This window comes from Plectropomus leopardus, chromosome 3 (genome assembly GCF_026936395.1).
Source record: "Plectropomus leopardus strain MGB_pleo_1.0 chromosome 3, ASM2693639v1, whole genome shotgun sequence".
Taxonomy (NCBI): Eukaryota; Metazoa; Chordata; class Actinopteri; order Perciformes; family Serranidae; genus Plectropomus; species Plectropomus leopardus.
Window position 1 is genome coordinate 10,956,963 of NC_142178.1, and position 12,338 is coordinate 10,969,300.

At 40.5% G+C, this 12,338-nt stretch overlaps 1 protein-coding gene across 3 annotated transcripts in view; it reads left to right on the forward strand.

Moving 5' to 3' along the window:
* pik3r6 (phosphoinositide-3-kinase regulatory subunit 6) overlaps positions 1 to 12,338 on the forward strand; it is a 28,049-nt gene that overhangs the window by 11,070 nt on the left and 4,641 nt on the right. For all 3 annotated transcript variants that reach the window (XM_042485459.2, XM_042485458.2, XM_042485460.2), the window contains exons 2-14: positions 238 to 322; positions 583 to 687; positions 1,148 to 1,239; positions 1,345 to 1,413; positions 1,988 to 2,120; positions 3,492 to 3,561; positions 3,714 to 3,918; positions 4,625 to 4,772; positions 6,636 to 6,722; positions 8,258 to 8,501; positions 9,073 to 9,357; positions 10,388 to 10,487; positions 12,016 to 12,138. In XM_042485459.2, the coding sequence (XP_042341393.1) occupies positions 265 to 322; positions 583 to 687; positions 1,148 to 1,239; positions 1,345 to 1,413; positions 1,988 to 2,120; positions 3,492 to 3,561; positions 3,714 to 3,918; positions 4,625 to 4,772; positions 6,636 to 6,722; positions 8,258 to 8,501; positions 9,073 to 9,357; positions 10,388 to 10,487; positions 12,016 to 12,138 (1,719 nt within the window). In that variant the 5' untranslated portion in view covers positions 238 to 264. The remainder of the gene's footprint in view (positions 1 to 237; positions 323 to 582; positions 688 to 1,147; positions 1,240 to 1,344; positions 1,414 to 1,987; positions 2,121 to 3,491; positions 3,562 to 3,713; positions 3,919 to 4,624; positions 4,773 to 6,635; positions 6,723 to 8,257; positions 8,502 to 9,072; positions 9,358 to 10,387; positions 10,488 to 12,015; positions 12,139 to 12,338) is intronic.

Below are 12,338 nucleotides of genomic sequence, written 5' to 3' on the forward strand. Positions count from 1 at the left end.
GATGATATTATTATCAGCCTGTCTGTGAACAGAGAGAGAGAGAGAGTTTTAAATAGTATAATATATGTGTAATTTTACACCCTGCTGTCAGCAGGCAGACAGAAAAACAGTCATCGCTTAATTACCTACGTTTACTGTCAGCTACGCCAACCCAGACGGGCTGTCCACCCACTTAGTGTTTGACCTCGGACAGAACATGACTGACACTTCCCGTCTGTGTCTTCTTTCTGATTACAGTTGAAACATACGCAATGCATGTGAGACATGACAAACAAGGCCCCCTGGGATAACTCAAACAGTGTGTGCAGCATGGAGCCAGCAGGTACACACAAAAAACCCACACTCAGATAAACACACACTGTATGCAATGATGCAGATATGGGCAGAAAATAAATGACTCTCCCTTTAGGATACATACATGCTCACATTTGCAGTCATTTTGTAACATGTCTCTGGCTTTAAAGTTTATTTATATTCTGTTAAATAAAAAGAATGTGTCATAATTATTCAGGGCTGATATTTTTTGAGCAGAACTTTTTCATATTAAGACTTTAACACCCAAACTCACGACTTTATTGTCAGCCGGCTGCTCCCCCACAGTTCCAGAGGGGGAACTCTACCGCAGTGTCCAAGCTGTGCTACCGAGGGACACTGACAACCAGCAGAACCCAGACCTGAGCAACAAAGGTACCACCTACTACAGCACACTGACATAAAGTATTAAGATTTGAAGTTTTTTTTTTCTTTATAGTACTGATGTGGTTTTATCTGTTGTTGCCTCTACTTGCATGAATTGTATCAAATCCTACAAACATGTAAAAAGTTTGGCACCAGCAACTTAATTCATTCACATTTGGATTAGACGTCAACAAAACTGACCTCATTTGCCTCTGTGTTATTCTGTATCCAAACCAATTCCACCCTGTAAACCTCCCTGAATAGATATTTACTGACGCCGGCATGCGAGTGTTAATCACACTGTGGAACATTTAGCTGTGTCAGCAGTATGAGGGCTGTTGTTAGTCATCACACATATTTTGGATAAAGGGCTGTAATGGAGAAAAGTGTGACACATTTAGAAAGTCTGTGTTAGTCCTGTGGAAAACTAGCGTCTCTTAATTGTTCGTTTGTTGATCTGTGTGTGCAGGCATGCTGAGATGGACGCTTCATAAGAAGGTTCAAAACAATCCAACAAACAGCTTATCTCTGGTGTGGGTGCTGATTAAAGAGCTGGAAAAGGTACTTGATCTCAGCTGTGTCGCTGGTGACACTTTTAAATTCCAATTTTGCCACAAGTTGAAGGGCTGGAGTGGAGCCCTGAATTTGTGTGTGATTTTTCTGCAGGCTGAGAGATGGGACTCTCGAAAGTGCATCATTCCTCTGCTTCACACGCTGATGTATGCTATCATTCAGGTAAAGTATTGCTACCACATTATTGTACCATGAAAAGCTGCGTCAGGCTTACTTGTTTTTACTCTTTTCCGACATTTATTGAGTACATACATGCAGAAATTTTTCATTTTATCAGTTCAAGTGACTACAAGAAGTAACAAGTGATCTATGTATGAGTAAATATATCTACTTAGTGTAACAACAGAGGCATAGCCAAAACTTTCTCGTAGAAGAAATCTCCAAATCTGCCACACAGGCACATTTATTCTTTGACAGTGTTCAATTGGTATGCCAGAAAATTACTTATACATTGTTTTTGAGGCATGCAAAGTAGGGAATTTTGTCAAATGCTGAAAAAAGTACCTTATGGAAGGAACATTTTTTGTTCAGGTAAAAATCCCAACAAGGATGTCAGTGCCTGAAACGATGATGTGTGCCCGCACATACAGTTTTTCCTCATATTTGAGCAGCAAAATTATGACAATTACCATTCACTTACCGTTACAGGAAAATTGTTTCCTTACCGGTATTACCGGTAACGTGTGTGTGTGTGTGTGTGTGTGTGTGTGTGTGTGTGTGTGTATTGATATTCCAGACAGCCTACATTCCAGATGAGCTGTACAAGCGGGTTTATGACTTTTGCAAGAGGCTCCTGACCTACCCTCACCCCTACTGCAACGTTGGCCTCAGCTACACGAGGCAGATAAAAACTGAACGCTCCACTCCAGGTATTATTTAACTCATTGCTGTCTCATTTTTTAAGAAGAGGACGTTCCAGCTGCTAACAGTCAACCCTTAAATACATATATAGCATTGATATCACTCTCTGTCTCCCTCTTGGCCTTTCTCTACAAACAAAAGTAACAGAAGTTATGCGTTCTGGATCAGTGATGACAGTGATATTTGTTTATAGGCATTTTGTCTTGATTGTATGCTGTCATTTCCAACAAAGACAAATTCCTCAGACAGGTCAATCAAAACACATCTATTACTCATCCTGTTGATAATGGAATTATACTGTATGTTCTGACCCTGTTCCAAGAAAGGGCAAAAAAGCAGAATAAGACTGTGTAATGTATATTTTGTAACAATGCCTCAACATAGATATTATGACAATATTGTCAGGCTGACTGTTGGCACTTTTGCACAATATTTAAAAACTGAGATTTGACAAATAATCATAAGTAATGTGGAGATAATGAAGTGGGTCAGGGCAAATAACAACATTTTTTCACCAACATTAGCAGTGCCATTTTTCTTTTTACATGAACAGAATTTTTCCATTGCCAGTAGAAAAGACTTCTTTTCAGTTTTTTTTCTTGTTTGTCATGTCTGATGTTACAAAGGCACCAGGAATCTGGTTAGTAAACAGTAGGAAAGCAGCATGGAGGCCAGTGAAAATGTCACAGCTGTTACTTGTTCTAACATCTTATTCAGTCTCTCTTTCAAACTGATTGAACACTGTGTTAGCGCTACTTCGACGGAGACAGAGGAAGGCAGTGGCAGTGTTTCATTGCATTGCACCGGAAGACGTGCGAAAATTAACTTGTTGTCATGTTTCCATCACTGTTGCTGGAGCTGATTGAAGCTGGAGGTGATAATTAGCCATGGCTGCTGCAAAATGTTTTTTCCCTGGAATGAATCCTGATTGTAACCTTTCCCGCTAAATACAGAAGCAAGATGGTAGTGGGTGTTAGTGGTTTTATTTGTCCATTGGTAAAGTGGCTTTACAGAACAGCTAGAACTGTCCGACAAGTTCAGAAAATTACATCACTTCATTGTTATGCTGCCTGTAACTCAGTTATGATATTATGATATCCAAAATCTAAAAGATATCTAGTCTTATATCACAATATCAATATAAAATGGATATATTGCTCAACCCTAAGGGAGCAGATGAGCAGATATCTCCCTTGACATTGTCCTGCAGGGCCATGCAGCAACAGACTACATGAAGCAGAAGGCCATGGCTCCAAGAAAAAGACAGATTATGGTTACTGTGATGTTAAAGGAACTGTGCGTTCATCAATCATGCGTCAGCTCATCCGCAAGAGGATTTGTGATCACATACTGTCATTAAATGTCTGTTTGAACCACAGGTCTAATGTTCCAGAGGATGGTCACAGCAGAGCAGAGACTAAAAAATGAGCACTATCCCTTTCAGGAGAGGTGAGTCATACATTAAAAATGCATCACATGTCTGAGGGTACCATAAAAGCCTTGGAAGATTTACAAAGCCTTTTTTATACCCTTAAATTGCTGCATATAGTCAAACTTCACCCTTTGTCCATCACTCAAGTCTGTCATGTTCATCTCTGCAGGATCTTTGTCCTGGCTGACCCAGAAATCTTCTCTGGCTCTTTGGGACAAGTCCTGTTAGGCGATATTGAGGCTTCTTCTTCAATCTCAGATTCAGATGGATCTCTGAGTCCTTTAGATCACATGTGCAATGTGGTCCAACACTCCATACAGGCTGCTTTAGGAGCAGACCAGTGCGACGGGCCCAGACTGGCTCAAGCCCTAAAGGTTGGTGGAACAGCACCATACTGTTCGGTTGTGCTCATGTAATGTCTTTCAGATCTCTTCATCTTTTATGGTCATTGCGGTGTATGGTCCTCACTGCTATTATGCTTTGTCCATTTCCTGCTTTCCTGAGTCTTGTTCTGTTCAGGTTTTGCCTGCCTACTCTGCTCTTTGATAAACCTTTCCTCATACTCATAAGAATTTGTAAAGTAATGTGAACGTTTTCCACATGCTTACCATTTCCTCTTGTCTAGAATTCGACCTTTCTGTTCAGTTTATCGGAACCCACGTTGAACGTTTCTTCAGTCAATTCACAATAGCTCTCATAGTTTAATTAATTTTTGAAGAGCATGTTTGGAAATTTCAAGTGATTGCAAATCTTTCAATCTCAAGCTTGAGAGTAGTCAAGTTATGTTTTTGTTACTGGCAGGAACTTTTTTCAATTTTTACTCCGGGATTAAAAATAGTTTAAGAGTCCCTACCTCTACGTGTTATGTGAAACATCCGGAATGAAGGTCTGTCTGCTGCACAGTGGAAGTATCTCTTGGCACAGCTCCTAAAGTAACACCTCAGCAAGACGCGCAGGAGGGCAGACACACACGCGCGCCACTGACCCCCACCTCTTTGCTATTAATACAGCATCTGTATGTGTTTATCTTCCTGTATGCAATGTGTGTTCATCCACATGTGTTTGTGTGTTCCGGGACAGGACATGGGTCAAGACGTGGAGTCGCATTTTCAGGAAGTGTTGGCAGCTCTAGAGCAGAGCGCAGAGGAGGGCGGCAGAGGGGAGGGGAGAGCGCTGAGGAGCCGTCTTAAGCGGCTGTATAGTAGGATCCTCACCGACACAGACTCAGGTAGGAACGACACGCAAAGACATGCAAGGCAGAGTTTCTGTGAGGCACAGCTGCTCTGTGTTATGTATAAATAAACTTGTTGGTGGAGCTTAAACTTCAGGAGAACCACAAGAACCACAGTCACATCTGGTTATCTAACAGACTGGAGTCTGATGGAAAAAGGGAAGCGGCAAAAGACAAGACGTAGATGTGTTGGATGATGTTCTTGAAATCGTGATATTAACTGATGAAAACAGTCTACCCATACCAAATTGTCTGCATTTAAGGGATAGCTAAGGTCTTTTCAAGTTTTTTTTTTAGATACTTATCCATAGTCAGTGTGTTACATTCAGTAGATGTCAGTCGGGACGCCCCCAGTTTGGAGAAGCAGGCAAGAGTCCGTCAAGGAAACTGAGCAATGTTCTGCTGTGGATGGGGGGGACAACAAAACATATTTTAACCATCCAAAAAGCAGTCCCACCAAAAAATATCAATTTAATTCTTAGTGTACACTATATTTAGAATATTGTCATTGCTTTATCTTGCCCTTCGACAACTATTTCCGATGTCAAAATGAAGCCATTATATCGCTGTCTTTGAATTCAGACTCTTTTGAGAAAAAACGTAATTTAACATTGCTGAACAAAGGAGCTGCTGGTCTGCTGCTTTCTCCAACAGTTATTTTGTTTGTGTTATTGTGTGACTACCGCATTAAAACTGATTAGTTTAGATTCCCCAAAGTCACACAAAAACACTCAAAAACTTGTGATTTGGCATCTGATTGTGGCAGCAATAAACCAGTAGCTCATGTGGCAAGCCAAAATTACTGTTTTTGTCAGTACAATAAATGTCTGGCATTAAGTTGAAGCTGCGATAATATTCCTAATACAGTGTACACTTTAGCGGTTATAGTTTTTCTAGGTGGGACTCTTTTTAGGTGGCTACAATATGTTTTGTTGCTGACCCCCATCCACAGCAGTACATTGCTTAGCTTCTGTGTCGGTACTCATGCCTGCTTCTCCAAACTGGGGGTATGCAGACTGACATCTACTTTATGTAATACACTGACTGTAGATAGGTACCTCATTCAGCCTCATGACAAAAAAAACATAATTATCCTTTCAAGAGGACCCAGCACTGGCTATTTGGTTGCATTAAATTGCATCCACGTCAGCTGTAAAGGGATGATAAATGTGACATGGATTGTCAGTTCTGCATATTATCTGATTTCTTGCTTGGCATTCAAGATTGTTATTGTCCTAGTTTGCAGTCTGAAAAAAAGATGTTGAAAGTTGCAGATAAATGTGTGATTCCTACAGGGCTCTCACTTGCTCATGCATGGGATGTAAGAGAGGTGGTTGTTGTGATTGGGCTAGTGTGCCAATTTTAATGGTGATAATAGGGAATAATAACTATGCTATTTCTCTCAACATCTTCTTGAATTCATAACTGAGCCACTTAACTGTAAGAAAGCACAGTTCAGTGTTCTGCTAAAGCGCACATTCCCATTGATGGACATGTTTTCTGTGTGTGCAAGGGCCTGACTCTGCGGGTTGTTGCTGAGCTCAGACTTGTGACCTTGCCTTTATTTCCTCTGCGGCAAATCAGTCGAGTCAGTCTTGTGTATTTTTATCACTTTCAGGATATCTATTTTGATGATAACCACTCTTTTACCCCACTGTTATCGTGTCAGCAACCTAATCCAATGAATCTGCTCTCCCCTTATCGCAGCTGTTTGAGTGAGAGATAGACAGACAGCAGGATTCACAGAGAGGAAGTTCTGGGGGCGGGGTGCTGTTTTTGTTTTGAGTTTCATTGTGACAGTTTTGGTCTCTTCCTATCTCTCTTCCTCCACGTGTGTGTGTTTGCGTGTGTGTACTGCAGAGCCATTGTCCAGTGGACGACTGCGTGATTGCCCTCTTCCCAACCCAGAGATGAGCTTCCACCTGTGGACGGAGGATCTGGATATCTGTAAGTGGAAACTGTGGGGTGTCAAGAGGAAGTTGTTATTACCAGTCAGCTGAACTGAGAAAGGCTGACACTGGAGTTATTTACTCGAAACTGAACTGAATGAAGTGAACACTTTTGCAGAACCATACAAAGACAAATCCTCTGTAGTTTATTCACCAACAGTAGCCTCAGATGATTATCATGAATTAAATGTAGTGTATGTCTATAGCGTCACAGAGCTTTTGGCTCTTTTGACTGTCCGCACTATTATTTGAAAATAATCAAATCGGATTTGTGTGTGCGGACATCAACAACCTATCTGCATGTGTTGCTGTGGTCATGACACTGGTATCAGTAATGGAGCTTTCCAGTGCAGAAGCATGAAAAATTGAGGTCCGTCATTTCTCACTCCAAACAATATCTGTTGCCATTTATGTTGCTGTCTGTCCACAGGCTGTTGTTCCTCATGTCCTCCTCAGCGCTCTGCTGGTAGAAGCTTGGATCTGCTCAATATTCCCATCATTTGACCTTGTTTTTGTGTGTTGAGTTAAAAAACCCATTTAAATCCAATTTGAGTATTATTGGGACTAAGATGAATCCGTAGAAATCTGACTGGAATCGCATCTTAAACCACCTTCAAATGTGGTTTGGATCAGATTTGCAAAAATTACTTTTTTTTGCCCCTTTTTTTTCTGTCCAGACTTTCTATAATCAGTCAGACACAAACTGGATATGCCAAAAAAATTATTTGGTCTGGCACTTTGAATAAAGCCTTTGATCATCATTCTAAAATATGTTGAAAATGACTAAAATAATAGTATGAGGCAAGTGTGAACATCATTAAAAAGCTAATTATACCACTCAATGTGTTAGGGGTACATTGCTCCCCTATCAGAGCTGATCTCACATAACATAACAAACTGATATAACCAAACAGATTTTATGAATCACTAGAACTATGAAACTGACTTGGACATTTACAGTATAGTCTTTATACTCTCAGTACAGAGATGTAGTTCAGTAAAGTGCAATTCATCAGACACAGTGAAAGCTTTCAGTGCTTCGTGTGATTTTTAAATGAAGAAGATGCTCTGTGTTACATCTTAAATAGGAGTACTGTATAGCACACATTGTTTACTGTAGAGAACGTTGACAATTTTCCCATATGCACTGCTGCATATGAATCATAAATCCCAGGGTATCACATGGCAGGCACATTTGTGAATAGGTTTCTCAGACGGAAGCAGTGAAAACGTCTTATGTTACTCAAATAGCTGCTTTCCTTGTGGATGAACTTTTTCTCTCAGAGTAAGAGCAGACGTGTACTCTGCATATCCGTAACAAAATGGTTTCACAGGGCAGAGAAGTCATGTTGGTTTATGATAAGGCTGCATGTGCTCCAAGCACAGATGAGATATGACAGCTATTGGTGAATTAACAAAGAAAGAACAGCTGAGATGAGTTGTTGTTCTGCGTTGTGTCACTGTTCTGTCTTGCTCCATGTGAGTGTCAGCCTCTGAATTGTGCGTTAATGACGGATGTTGAAACGTTGACAGGGCGAGAGCTGGCCAAGTGGTTTCGATCCAGCTCCATGTCGGATCAGTTCTCCCTCAGTCAGGAGCAGGAAGACTTTGAGCTGGGTGAGTCGCCAGGTGACGTGATGCCGTCTGACATGACGCGCTTCTCCGTCATGTCCAATGACAGCGGCATTGAAAGAGACCTGCCCCCTGGCTCCGATACCTCGCCATCGTCATCTCTGGACTCTGCCAGCATTAGCACATCATGGGAACAATGCAGAAGGTAAATCTGGTACTTGTTAGATTACATTAAGAAGATGCCCACTGCTGGTTTGGTGTATTTTACATAGTCTTTGTAGCAAGATTCTTAAAAATACAGATTGGGTTAAAGATCCTTAAAATAATATAAAACTTAATATAAAACTTGAAATAGAGTAGATAATCCTCACCTAGAGCATTCACTGTGGTTTTGGTTAAAGGAGACACTTTCACAACAATTTAAACATTGTTTGCTGAACTTGAGAACGTGCTGAGCGTCATAGGAACATTTGTCTTTTGCAACATTTGTTTCAGTTTTCAAGCCTACAAAAAAGAGCAAAAGGTACTCACATTCAGATGATAAATACCAGGTGCTCTACAGGACAACATGTGAAAGATGAATAAAATAGTCTGCATATTAGATAATGCTTCCATGAACATATATTTAATACCATCAAGTGAGGTTTTTGGGCGTCAAGCTCTTCTCCATATGTCTTTAGTCTGAAAAAGAACATGGCGGTGGAAATCAATTATGAACATCAAATTAAAAATGATTAGACTTGGGAGCATGACTGTAAACCTTCCCCGTTTCCCAGTGAACAAGATTTGTCGAGGCTGTCACGACGTGGAGGCATCAGGATGAAAACATCAGTGAAGGACAGCATGGTGCTGATGCAGGACACACTAGAGGAGCACGCAAGTCTTGGAGGAGGAATTAGAGAGAGGGGAGGAAGAAAAGGGGAGACTCTACAGAGGCGGGCAGGAGGCAACACGATGCAGAACCTCTTCCCCAAGCAGCAGAGACACTTCATTGCCAGGATTGTCATCATGGGAGATGACAGGGTGCTGGGCCGTCTGGCCAAGGCCTACTATTTGCTCAGGTGAGGGACTCGTCATTTACAGGGCATAAAACAAAGGACGATTAACTTCTTTCACAGCAGCTGGAGGTCTGTGTGTGACTGGCTGAGCTGATAGAGATCATCTTTCTTAGTATAAATAGTTTCCAAATAACCCGACATGAAGTCTTTCTTACTCAGAATATGTTCCCTATTCTAATGTGGGTTCTTGCTCATGCTGACTAATTCACTCGTAATTTGACACTTATGAACCCTCACAGGTCCCCTGTCTAAAGCTGCCTTTTCTTCACACTTTGTAAATCCATTCTATTTCCTATTCTTAAATAAATGTTTCAGTGTTGGGAAGATGGTCTTTTCATAAAACTGGGCTGTTTATGCAGTAGAAAGATGCAAACAGTTTTAAAATTGGTGCTACATGACCAGATGAAATAGAAAATAAAGGGCTGCAGCATTCATGTTTACTCAAGAGGGAGAAAACCTACAACTACCAGAATGCAGTGCGCCCCACTGGATCAATAAACACTACCACTTGTAGGTGATGTCATGCAAACGTCAGCATTTTGAGACATGGAACAATATGGTGGCCAGCTGGTAACAAACTATTTCATAATACAGTTGAGCAGTGCACTTAAATATATATTTCTAAAAGCATTTGAGGCAAGAAATAGGCAGCGCAAAAAGAACCAAAAGTCTTGGTTCAAATTTGATCAGCATCATCTGAGCTCAGTTTTTTCAGTCAGTTTATGTAACAAGGATGCCTTAAATATAGTGTATTTTTATCTCACTGCTAGGGAGGTACATGTGACATGTTCTAATCCTAAATTACACTTATTTCCGTATAAACTGTATGAAGGCTAACATTGACAATATGATCTGATCTGAACTGGACGACTATTAAATCGCTTTTTTGCATTCTTTCCATGTGAGGTTTGAGAAGCTGAACAGTTCCTTTATTATTGTTAATGTCATTCATTGAAATCCAAAACCTTTTTACTGCTCAGTCAAGCGTGCCCACACTCTGCTTCACACGAATCTTTTGGGTTTGTCTTTGCAGGAAAAGGGAAGCACGGAGGCTTTTTCTTACAATGAAAGTCAACCTCCAGTTTTACTACATCCCTGTTTGCAGTGCCACAGCTCCCATCTCCTCTAACAAGGTAAGGCCACTTCCTCTTGTCAACACACCGTCAACCTGTAATTGTGTGAAAGTCCACATAGCTCCGGAGATAACAAGATAAACTAGTACGTCAGAATGAGAATGCTCTCATAGTGTGTTTATTTTAAGTAATAATGTAATGACATTGTGAAGGAACACTCAGTCATGAAGTGGTTAGATTCCAAAGCATTGAATAAATGTAATGGCAACTGGATATAAAGATGTGTCTATTTCTAAAAAAAAATGCATTATATGCATTCCTGATTTGGTTTTATACTTTCCATAACATATTTTAATGTTCTTTTTAATTATAAGAATCATTTTTTCATTGTAAATGTTCATTGACATTACACAAAAATTAATGTTTATTGTAGTGTTTTTTTGTCACCAAGGACTTCCTTTTTAATAGACCAGAGACATTTGCTCCTGCTCTGTAGAGGCAGAAAATTCTTCGGGGTATAGTAATTATAACACCAGTGCCAATGCCAACACTTTTAAAGTGAAATTGACACATTAACAACTAAATTTTTCATTTAACACCAGTAATGTAAACTCAAGCATTCAGTTGCATAACATACCACCAAACACTACATTTATACTTTTTTTTTTTTTCTGTTTTGGTGGCATCTTGACACGCTGAATTGCCAACTCCATTAAATAGACTGCGCTCGCCTTCAAAACCCCACAGACTGTATCGGTTGGAACTAATGTGGTAGAGGGCCAATCACATTTTGCATTAAATAAAAAAATCACTAGCAGTGATTGGCTGCAAGCAAAACTGTACAAAGGGTCTTTTTTCAAGTTTTGGGCAGGCCCTCTGAAAGTACACAGGGCTTTGAAGCTCATATTCTTATTGGCCAAACACTGTAATTACACCGTCATGTGATGCCTTGTGGTTCAAAGAGACTTTTTCCATTGACTGAGATGGGTCTGCATATCAGTGGATTTATTTTTTGAGCGTTACAATGCTAGTGAAATGACTTGTTTCACTATCAGGATTTGATCTATGTGGTCCAATAACAGGTAAAAAGCCTAGAGGAGCTGCATAATTAAATCATATTCATCACCACCCAAACTAAACTGGTAGTTAGCCGTTTGGCTGGTGGAAGTTGGTCGCTCTGCCGCACTCCGCAGCAGTCAGCAGTGCTTGGCTGCCATTAGTCTTTAGTGTACTTGCTTTATGGGCCACACATGGCAGAAGCAGAGCTGATCATCCGTGGTTAAATTTATACAAGGCTGAACCATTCTGGCTTCATGCGCCACTGAGCACCTCTCACGGGAATCATAGAATGGAATTCCTCATAGGAATTCGATACAGCTTGGTACATAAATATTTGGTAGGTATTAAGTACAGATACCAAGCCTGAAAACTGACCCTCACAAATTTTGTGAGAAAGAACTAAAAAAAGTAAGAACAAGCAGTGGTTAGACAAAGAACACCTCCAGGCTGCTCTTCTTCCTTTATTGCTGTTGATTTGCCACATTTGATGTATTTTTTTGGTTTCACTTTCATGTTCCTTTTTTTCTAGGGAAACCTTCATCAGTCCAAGGGAAATCCCTGCACTCTTGGTTCCTACTTGAGCATGGTGGACCCGTGGTACAGCTCAAACATCAAGAGTTTAGGCTGCATGATCCCCAAACTCGCTAAGCTGGTATGACACACTCCTAAACAAATCTAAAAAATAATTTTTCTCAAAACAGGTCGATGTAAGATAAAGCATTTGTTTGAGTTTGAGGGATTCGTGTGAGAAAGAAGAACCAAGGCCACGCAACTGTCTTTGGTTTGAATTCTTGCACATTTTGTCCTCCTGTGTTGCAGCTTGTCTTCTCTGAATGATTTACAGACACTGTA